Here is an 11,126-nt window from a genome sequence, read left to right on the forward strand (position 1 = left end):
CCCCTCAGAGCCCCTGTCTCTGACAGGACACCCCCTCAGAGCCCCTGTCTCTGGCAGGACATCCCCTCAGAGCCTCTGTCTCTGAAGGGACACCCTCCTCTCTGAGCCCCTCTCTCTGGCAGGAGCCCCTCTGAGCTCTGTCCAGCACCATCCACTCACACTCTAGTCCAAGCTTCTAGACGGTTTCTTTTTTCCTTCTTTGTTTTTTCAACTTTTAAAAATGGGTGTTTTGAATGAAAATATATAGAGCAATTTGGTTTCCCATTCAACTACTCATACGTATCTTGTTTTACATGAATTACCATCCCTGACATGTCACAGAACTCCCACTTCTCCCTTGTGGTTCCCCTTTCCTCTAATCCTTCTCTGTCCCTTCTTCTGAGGTGGAAGTTTACGTGGTCCACTCACCCTCTGGACTAATTGTCTCTCAACATCTTTGCTTTTCTTCTCTGTTCTTTGTTTCGGGTGGGAGAGGCCAGACGTCGCACCTTAGAAAGCTGCCTACAAGACGTTAAGTTCTCAAAGTAGGGAGAAGAACATTGCTTTTGTGGGAGATGCCATGTCAGTTGGCCTTGAGGTCCCCAAGACTGTGGTTCTGAGACCCCACTACCAGCAAATCATCCCCTTGGGGTGTTTGGTTACAGTGAGAAGTTCTCTAGCCCCCCCACGGACCCTACTGAATGCGAGGATGTATTTACAGCTTGTGCAGCATAGAGCATCACCAACCAGTACCCGTCTCTGTGGCCATAACGTGGTCCCAGGCACTCCCATCTGGTGCGTCCGTTGCTGTCTGTGTGCCCTCTGTCTGCATGTCCTCTGTTTGTGTGTCCTCTGTCTGTGTGTCCTCTGTGTTCCTGTGCCTGTGTATCCTGTGTCTGTGTGCTATGTCTGTGTGTACTCTGTCTGTGTGTCCTCTGTCCGTGTGTCCTCTGTCTGTGTTCCAGTGTCTGTGTGTCCTCTGTCTGTGTGCCCTCTGTGTTCCTGTGTCTGTCTGTCCTCTGTCTGTGTGTCCTCTGTGTTCCTGTGTCTCTGTGCCTGTGTCTGCATCCACACACACTTCCCACTTGGCTCACTGCATTTCTCCTGCCGTTCCCTGAGACTCCTCGTTTGTATTCGAGTTGCATTGCTCACCTCCTTTCCTCCCTCATCTTGTGTCCATTGAGTAGTTGGTGATGGGTCCTTCCTGGCCTTACCTCTCCATCCCTGGTGTGTAAACCTTCCTATGGCATTTTCTGTCAGTTGGCGCCATGACATCTGTCCTGTGGTGACTGTCATCTCACATGGCACAAGGTGTTCCACTAAGTCTTTGAGACTTTAAGATGCACAACATCCCACGGTGGGCACACGGTGGAGTTGGCTTGCCCATACCTCTGTTGATGAGTGAGGGCCGGAGGAGATGGCCACTGGGCATGGACACCCGCTGGACGACGCTGAGGATGGGGAGGTGGGGGCACCCAGGGCTGAGCTTGTGTGTGTGTCATATTTCACAGGTGTGTCAGCCTGCAGGTGCAGGTCCTCCAAGGCTCTGTCCCCAGGGAGGCCGCTGAGAACTTGGTGCTGCTAAACAGGATGGATGAATGTCTGCTGGAGAGCGAGAGAAAGTTCACCCTCTGTGGCCGTCCGGAGAGCTGTGTGGATGTGAAGCTGCAGAGGGCAAAGATAAAGAGGTGACACCGCCCTGAACAGGCCATGTGCGCACACACGTGTATACCACATATACCACCACACCACACGTGTGCTGTCCTGGACTCCACAGAGCCCTGAACACGCCATGTGCACACATACATGTATACCACATATACCGCTACACCACACGTGTGCTGTCCTGGACTCCACACAGCCCTGAACACGCTATATGCACACACATGTACACACCACACCTACCACTACACCACACATGTGCTGCACTGGACTCCACACAGCACTGAATACGCTATATGCACACACACGTGTACTCACCACACTGACCACTGTACCACAAGTGTGCTGCCCTGGACTCCACACAGCCCTGAACATGCTGCGTGCACACATCACTCTACACATGTACACATCACACACATCACACGTATCACACATCACACATACATGCCACACACTCATGTACACACGTGTGCACACACCACACACATACCTGAAACACCTAATTGCTGCTCAGAGATTACGTGCTTCCTACATGTCAGCACCACATTCCCTCAGACACACTCCAGCCCCCACATGGACGCTGACTCCTGCTGGGCTTACCTCCTGTCACAACCCCGTCACACCTGTGGACTCAGCTCTGGTCTCTGCAACTGGCTTCAGCCTCCGGTTCCTCTCATCTCTTGCACAAAGACTTAAATTTTGCAAAAAATTTAGTATAATGCCTGTGTATTGTGCTATTCAAAATTTGAACTACTGAACTTTTGGTTAGCAGCAAAATTATTACTGCTGCACTTCCAGGACCTCCCATGTGCAGTATGGTCTGAGACTCGCCCAGTACGTACTTAGGACTCATGATGTAAGAGGTGGGCAGTTCACTCTGTCTCGTAGAGCATCGCAAGTCAGAACTGACTAGACACAGAGAAGCGTGGCACAGGGCATGAGCATTGCTGTCTAACTCCACTCTTGTGTCGTAAAGGTTATGTGCCCAGAACGAGACAGATGAGGAACAGAAGACCGCGTACTATCTGGAAGCGTACAGCTTGGTGCAGAGCGCTGTGGCTGAGGAGGAGGACCTGTTTCTCAAGATTCAGGATCTACTGTCCCTTCAGGAAGTGAGTGTGCACTGTCCTCTCTCTGCCTCTCGGCCATCAGCATTTAGCTACACTCTATTGTCTTAACTAAGGAGTCTCGAAGGAGGTCCCTAACCGCCAACTGAAGGGTCAATGGCTCAAACCCTCTAGCCACGTCCAGGGAGAAAGATGAGGTTCCCTGCACCCAGAGAGATTACACCTGGGAACCTTTTGAGAAGCTCAGCTCTGTCCTGCAAGGTCACAGCATCACCACTGCCAGCATAGCTCTGTGCCTTTACTTACTCCCATTAACATATAAATGCACGCTTCCAACAACAACAACAACAACGTTATCAGCAGAAGCCAGCCAATTCTCCTGAATGGCTGATGTTTCGAAAAGAAGCAGATGGCTTGAATAGCGCTGTAGCTACTAGAGAAATAGAACATGTAGTTAAAAATCTACACACACACACACACACACACACACACACACACACACACACCCCACTAGGGCCATTGATGGATTTATTGGTGAATTCTACTAAAAATTTGGGAAAGAAATAATACCAATTCTACATAAACTCTTCCAGAAAATGGAAAAGGAATTTGTGAGGTTAGCACTACCCTGATACGGCATTACCCCTCCTCAAAAAGAACAACTTAAAATCCTGTTGCTGCTGCTGGCCAGCTCACAGTGACCCTGTGAAAGACAGGCCGGAACCTTGCTCTGTCTTGCATTGTCTCAGAATCTCAGGAGTGCCCTGCTGTCACTGTGGCAGACTCTCTGACGGTCCACCTCTCTCTCTAACCCTGCACTGTTCCCTGGATGATGTCCTTTTCCAAGGACCACCTGACAGGGGACCCAGAGTGTGTGAGACACAGTGTCCCCGTCCTGGACTCTGAAGAACATGCAGGTCGCACTCTGTCCAAGCAGACTTTTTATTCTTTGGAAGGTGCATGGCACACCCAGTCCTCCAGGCTAACCACACCCAGTCCTCCAGACTAACCACAACCAAAGGCCCCAGCTTTTCGTTGTCTTTGTTCATTGTCCGACTTGCAGATGCATAGGAAGGAACTGAAAATAGCAGACCCACATTTTTTCATGGATATAGGTTTGAAAATTCCAAGCAAAAATCTAACAAATTCAATCCAGCCATATATAAAAGGAGCTATGGTGGCCTAGTGGCAAGAATCTGTGCTGCAATACTAAAGGTGTGTGGTTCGAGGCCACCAGCTGCTCTGCAGAAGGATGGGCAGTCTCCTCCCATACCATTAATGAACTGCCTCTGAAAATCTGCCAGAGGTTCAGCTACGGGTTGGTTCCGACTCTGCGGTACCAGCAATAAACAATATCTAAAAAGGACAGGAGCGCTTGCCAAGCTGGGTTCCCAGCCGCACTCTTTAATAAACACTTTAGCTCACCATACGTGGAGATGGGAAGAGAATGAAAAATAAGAACCTTATGATCATCTCTGTAAGATGCAGAAAAGCATTTGATAAAGTCCAACATCTATGGCCTAGTAGTAAGAACCTGCACTGAAATCCTGAAGGCACGTGGTTCGAATCTGCCAGCTACTCCATGGGAGAAGTTTGGGCGATCTCCTCCCGTGCAATTAACAGCCTCTGAAAACACTTAACAACATCCCTGATTTAAAAATAAAAGAACAACCAGACTTTCTAGACAGGAACTCCCTCAAGCTGACAAAAGGCATTGACATAAAGCAGTGCAGCAAAAGAACTTTGCAAAAGAGCTTGGCAGTCAGCTGTGTAAAAGCTCAATGTGCTTGGACCATTGTGATGTCGTTAAGTGCCATCAAGTCGTAGACGACCCATAGTGACCCTATGAACCAAAGACCTGAACACTTGTATAACTTTCATCCTTTCTCCAGGTTCATAGGGTTTCCGGAGGCAAGCTACTTCAGAAGTGGATGCCACTCCGGCTTCCAAGCTTGTTTTAGTCGGGGAGCTCCACCCAACACTGTCCACCATGGGGAAACATTATCACACTTGACACATCAGTGTCACAGTGTTCAGCTCCACAGCAACCACGAGTTCCCTCTGTACAGCAAATGGACAAACCAGGGCTATACTGCTTAGAAGAATATTTGACCAAAAACAATTAAAACCAGGCATACTTGAACCATATGGCCCAGTTATTCCACTCCTAGATATTTACCCAAGAGAAAAGAAAAACATGCTCACTCACAACACTTGTTTATATCTTTTCATAGCAGATTTAACTGTAAAGGGGGGGACCCAATCTGCAAACTGCAGGTGAAGGGCAAGTTGGTACCTCCATGTAGTGGGACACACCAGAGGGGGAGGGGAATGGCCTGCTGGAGCAGCTTCTGCTGGATTGAACCTTAAGATGTTTACGCTGAATTGACTGAACCACAGGTGGAGGGGGGAGGAATCGTGCTCAGTGCGCACAGAATTCTAGACTCATTTTTTGTTTAGGGCAGAAAACAGATTAGTGCTTTCTACGTAGGCTGGATATGAGTTGAGAGGTGCTGGGTGAAGGGGGTGTTAGGAAGGAATGGCAGACAATGTGGGGAGATGGACAATTACTACCCTAATTGTGGCAGTGGTTCACGAGTGTGTGCATGTGTCAACTCGCCACGCTGCACACTCCAGTGTGAACTCCAGTGTGAACACCAGCCCCTCCCTCTGTGTTACCTTGGCTAACTGCGGCCCTGCACGTTCCAAAGGCTGCAGGCCTTTTATGGGGGAGACATCTTCCTCCTCTGATTGGCTGGTGGATAAAATTGCTGACCTCTCAGTTACCCACCCAGTAAGAAATGCACTGTGCCCCAGGGCTCTGCGAAGCTGCTCGAGAGGGCAGCTACAGCACCCTGACCTCGGCCTGGCCTGTCCACTGCAGACCACCAGCACGCCGCTGACGAGGAAGCTGGCGCAGCTCAAACTGCACCTGGCCGAGGTGTCCCTGGACATGCTGCAGCTGGCCTGGGCTGAGAGGTGGGAGGAGCACTACGAGCAGGGATCCCTGGACAAGCTGCTGGCCAGTTACCTGCAGAGTGCAAGGGACTACACGGCCGTCGGCCTGGTGACCACCCTCGCCCTTGTGCCCTGCTGCCCTCAGGGGAGGGCTTTCTTGTCTCTAGGCCTCTGGCATGGAGAGGGTTAACACTGAGCGTGCAGGGTGTCCCCAAAGCCTTTGACCACAAGAGTGTCCCTGCCGCCACCAGGCAGCTTGCAGACTTCTCAGCCAGCCTGAAAGGCACCTCCAGCATGGAGGATTTATAGTGGCTGTGGAAGGTTCTGGCCTTTCCAGCCAACCACTGACGGGGGCTTAATTGGCTAATAAAACAGAGGTCTCACTAGAAATTGTTTCCTATCAGACATTTACGACTTCCCCTCCCAAGTTTGCTTTGACTTGTTCTGGAAGCATGGGGGAGCTCCTTCAAGGAAAATCATGATTTGTTAAAAAAAAAAAAAGGTTAATTTACAAGACTGTATTTGTTTTGAAGGAAACAGTCTTTCCTTTTAGGCATCGGGAGTCCTGAAGTGTGAGTGGATGGGCTGGTGTAGATTTGGGTTGACCAAAGCTGTCCTGGTGCCGAGCTTGGTGACTTGTGTGCTTGTCACTGACCACATTTGTGTAGACCTGAAGTAGCTATCCAATCTCGAAGCCTTGGAGACCCCTACCCAGGACAGGTCATCCTGGAGAACCCCCCACCCAGGACAAGTCACCCTGGAGAACCCCCCCCAGGACAGGTCACCCTGGAGACCCCCCCACCCAGGACAGGTCAATCTGGAGACCCCCCAGGACAGGTCAACCTGGAGACCCCCCCACCCAGGACAGATCACTCTGGGGACCCCCCACCCAGGACAGGTCAACCTGGAGACCCCCACCCAGGACAGGTCACCCTGGGGACCCCCCCACCCATGGGCAGAGCATGAGGACTGGACTCCCAGGTGCCCCTCAGGGTGGGGCCAGGTGCCACCCCTTCACAGACTGACAGATGGCTGCATGATTTTTTCGGAAGAAATGGTTCATGTTGAAGCAGACACTGGCCCACACCACACTAGTCCAGCTGGTCAGTCTCCAGCCATTTTGTGGGGGCTGTGCCAACACCCGTGCCCGCATGCTGGGCCTGGTAGGGAGGATGCTGTACCAGTTGGCCCTGAACTCGAACCCCGTGAACCCCAGCTTCTACTGGGATGAGTCCTACCTGGTGAGTGCAGCCTAAGTTGGCAGAGTCCCTGCTCTGTCCTGGCAGGGGGTGCTGACATTAGGGGGTGTCCTGTGTGGTCGCTACTAGGAGGAAGTGTACATAGGTCAGCTGACCTCCAAACTGGGATCTGGGATGTGTAGGGGGGGTATCCCCACCTGAGGAGGGGTGGGGATGAGGACAGGTGAGATATAGCTGAGGGACAGTATGAAGGGACATATGCCCCTGGACACAGGACTGTGAGTACATGTGGAAGAAGAGAGGAAGTGCGTGTAGACCAGAAGTCAGGGGCTCCAGACCCTTCACCCACCAGTCCTGTCTCCTTGGGACTAATGGGCCCCAGTCCAGAGCAGGTCTGGGCCTCGGGGTGAAGCTCACAGGTAGTGCAGAGGGAAGAGCCTGCATGAGACCTCGTGCAGCCCTATAGGAACCCTGAGGGCACCCTGCACAGGACTGTGGGAAGCTCTACCCCAACCGAGACACTGGGTGGCACCATCCCATAATGTGGCAAACCCTGAGAACTGCAGTGTCCTGTCAGTCAGATCGGCAGGTCTAGGCCGTGTGCCCAGGGAATGGGGCCACATAGCTCGTCCCCAGGAGAAGGTCCAGTCAGACCTGAGGCCACCTCCCCCTGGCCCTCTAGGTGGAGATGAAGCCTAGCGGTGTCAAGGGTTTGGAGACCAAGGGGGAGGAGGGCAACTTTGAGGGGCCCAGCACAGACCTGCCAGCCTTCAAGACACTACCCAAGGGGCACAACCAGAAAGGTGCCCACCTCAAGGTACCCACCCTGCCCTGGTCCATGCAGGCCTGCCCACCCACCGACCCTTCCACCTCCCCTCCTCTGGGAAGCTGGCACCCCTCCCATCTCATCCTGCCTGTAGAGAGCCCCAGCCTGACTACCCACACCTTGTCCCACAGAAGCAGCTGGCACTGGCCCAGCAGTACCTGGCCCAGGCGTCCGAGGTGCTGCTTCAGGCCCTGCAGGCCTCACTGGGTGCCATGATGCTGGACGTGGCAGCGGCCACCAGCCTGGACCTGGCAGAGTGCACGGGGACCTTGGACCCACCCACTACCCTCCAGTTTTTGGCACTGTCTCAGGTACATCCCCTTGGAGGGGAAGAGCCATGTCCCCTGAGGAAGAGATGTGGGCAGTGCCAGCTGGGCAGCCTGGGTGGGATCACACACATGACCCTTCTTGTCTCCTTCAGAGCTGCTCTGCTTCGGAGATGATGCAGAGTGTTCTACTAGCCGCCACGGCCAACACCAGCAGCTCCCAGTTCGCCGCCCTCCTGCAGCTGCAGCACCGGCTGAAGGGCCAGGCCAGGTCACCAAGCCGTCTCTTCACCAGTGTGGAGCGGAGGCTAGCCACCACCAAGGTGAAGGGCCACAGGGGATGGTCTCCTTCTCGTCAGGGCCCACTGAAGCAACAGCTTTCAGTCCCGAAGAGAAACTCCCCAGCTGAAATAATGGTGGCCACATTACACCCCAAAACTGGCTTCCTGGGACAGAAACAGGGTGACCTGCCTCCTGGGTCTAATGTCAAAGACTGCACGTGTGCCTTCACACATGCACATTAGGGGCCTTCGTGCACACACAGGTGTGTCCGTGCCTTCACACACGCACATTAGGGGCCTTCGTGCACACACAGGTGTGTCCGTGCCTTCACACGCGCACATTAGGGGCCTTCGTGCACACACAGGTGTGTCCGTGCCTTCACACGCGCACATTAGGGGCCTTCGTGCACACACAGGTGTGTCCGTGCCTTCGCACGCGCACATTAGGGGCCTTCGTGCACACACAGGTGTGTTCATGCCTTCCCTGTGCCCACATATCCATGCACGCGCATGAGTACATGTGTGTCTTTGAGTGCACATGTATTTGCTTATGTACCTGAGTCTTTTATGCGTTTGTGTCTGAAGGAAAGACCTCAGCAGTAGGGATATGACTAGACAGTGTTTAATGTTCTATTTTCGTGTCAGTGCAAACCAGTATCCTAACATTAGCAACTGGCAAGGGAGTGGCCCGTGCACCTGCTGCCCCCTCGGGCAGTCCTTCCAGGGCTCCCAGCAGCGGCTCATGCCCACCCCACCTCAGGCCCCAGGGAGGAAGAACCAGACTCCACAGCCCCCTCACCCTGCAGGTGGGACCCTCATGTCCTAAGTCTGCCCATTTATTGTGCTGTGACAACAGGCATGGCGGAGTCTCCAGGTAACCACGCAACATTTCAATCTCCTGAGTGAGATTCCTCTGACCTTCAGGCTCATCTTTCTGCACCATTCCAGAGACAGGTGAGCCCTGTCCAGGTGCAGGCCCTTCCCCCTCATGTCCCTGGGCTGTTTCAGGGCTCTGACGGTGAGTAGGGTTCTCTATCCTGATCAGCAGCCAACCATGTGGATGGCCCCCAGCCGCGAGTCGAGATGTCTGACCCCCACGTGGCCCAGAGGGGTGGGGGAAGGGATGCAGCACCCAAAGTCTTTGTTTCCAGCACTGGGCCCCCCAGATCTTGTCTGAGGACCCTCGAAGGTCAGAACCTGATGCTCCGTGTGGGCTGGAGAACAGGAGCTGCCTTTGCGTCTCTCGGCTGCTGTCACGTGATTCATGGAATCGGGTCATGTGGCCGTACCGAGGGGTAGTGCTGATGTCCTGCTCAGTGGTCTGGAATGACACTCCAGTGGTCAAGTCCCCTAGGTCCAACCCATCAGCACTGTCACAGGACTGGTGCTCCTCAGGTCCTCACACACGCGTGCTCTCCTGTGCCGCCTCGGAGCAGGATGTGCCTGAACACTGGCTCCTCCCACAGGGCCCATCTGTACGGTGCCACCTTTGAGAGGCCCAAGTCCATCACGGCGCCCAAGGGCAAACAGCTACAGGTCGGCGGTGAGTGCTCCGGTTATCCAGAGGCTCCAGGAAGACCCAGGCTGGGGCTACTGCGCATATAGACGGGTCTAAGGCACAGACAGATGGGGCTGAGTCACTCAGGCCCACATGGCCAGCTTCTCTCCTCAGTGGGCTGTGGAGATCTCGCTTTAACAGCAGGGACCAAGGTGTCAGTGGAAGATGGCATCACACGGGGACCATGCTCAGAGCCCCCGATCCTGCTTGCTGTCCCCACAGGGGTGATGGGCAGTGTGAGGCCCTCCCCCATGCCAGGCGGGGCCAGCCCACTTCTATCCCAAACTCCCTTGTCATCTCCCACTGGGGGAGCCTCAGCCCTTGGTAAAGTGTGTGGTTTCACCAAGACGAGTGTCATTCTCCAATCTGAGAGCCACCTGACAGGAACTAGTCCTGTGGCCCGGCACGCTGGCCTGTCTCCTGCAGGAGGAAGAGCACAGCGGCGGACGGGGTCTGTGTTCACCCAGCAGCCTGGCACTGAGACCCTTGTCTCCAGGTGTTTTTTCCATGAGGCAGGATGTCACCTTCCTCTGGGGACACTTCTGGCATCTGGCCACAGACATTGAAGCCATGGGCACACCCCCCTAAAGCCCAGCAGCTCTGGGGACCATAGAGAGCTCTGCGGAGCTGACTCCAGGGGGCCTTGTCCTTTCCGGGTTTGAAGCAGCCCATCCTGGCTCTGCTGCTCCTGTGCCCCTTACTCCCTCCTTGTTCTGAACGTACCAGCTCAGGGCTGGAATGGTCAAAGCCAGACCCGAGGGCCTTTAAAGGGTGAGAGTTCTCCAGCTGCCCTTCCATGGAGCTCCTACTGGGGTTAATCCAGCTGTCACACTTGTGCAGAAACCCTCGACCTCAGTGAAAATGCTTCTCAGCCACGAAGCCCGTCCTAAATGCACTCCTGGCAGCATCCACACCTCACACACCTCACAGCACCCACCTCACAGCACACACCCTCACACACACACCCTCACACACCTGACAGCACCCACCTCACAGCCATCACACAGCACACACCCTCACACCCACCTCACAGCACACACCTCACAGCACACACCCTCACACCCATCACACAGCACCAACCCCTCACACGCACACCTCACAGCACACACCCTCACACACCTCACAGCACCCACCTCACACACACCTCACAGCACCAACCCCTCACACACACACCTCACAGCACCAACTCCTCACACACACGCACACCTGACAGCACCCACCTCACACCCATCACACAGCACCAACCCCTCACACACACACACCTCACAGCACACACCCTCACACACACACCTCACAGCACACACCTCACACCCACCTGACAGCACCCACC

General features: G+C 54.1%; 1 protein-coding gene across 1 annotated transcript in view; it reads left to right on the top strand.

Moving 5' to 3' along the window:
• TTC40 (tetratricopeptide repeat domain 40) overlaps positions 1–11,126 on the top strand; it is an 86,159-nt gene that overhangs the window by 56,725 nt on the left and 18,308 nt on the right. The window contains exons 39-47 of the mRNA XM_006880119.1: positions 1,491–1,667; positions 2,618–2,753; positions 5,593–5,775; positions 6,719–6,907; positions 7,548–7,682; positions 7,823–8,002; positions 8,113–8,280; positions 9,095–9,192; positions 9,705–9,781. Coding sequence (XP_006880181.1) covers positions 1,491–1,667; positions 2,618–2,753; positions 5,593–5,775; positions 6,719–6,907; positions 7,548–7,682; positions 7,823–8,002; positions 8,113–8,280; positions 9,095–9,192; positions 9,705–9,781 — 1,343 coding nt within the window. The remainder of the gene's footprint in view (positions 1–1,490; positions 1,668–2,617; positions 2,754–5,592; positions 5,776–6,718; positions 6,908–7,547; positions 7,683–7,822; positions 8,003–8,112; positions 8,281–9,094; positions 9,193–9,704; positions 9,782–11,126) is intronic.

This window comes from Elephantulus edwardii, unplaced genomic scaffold, assembly GCF_000299155.1.
Source record: "Elephantulus edwardii isolate Elephantulus edwardi_28Jun2011 unplaced genomic scaffold, EleEdw1.0 scaffold00006, whole genome shotgun sequence".
In the NCBI taxonomy this organism is placed as follows: Eukaryota; Metazoa; Chordata; class Mammalia; order Macroscelidea; family Macroscelididae; genus Elephantulus; species Elephantulus edwardii.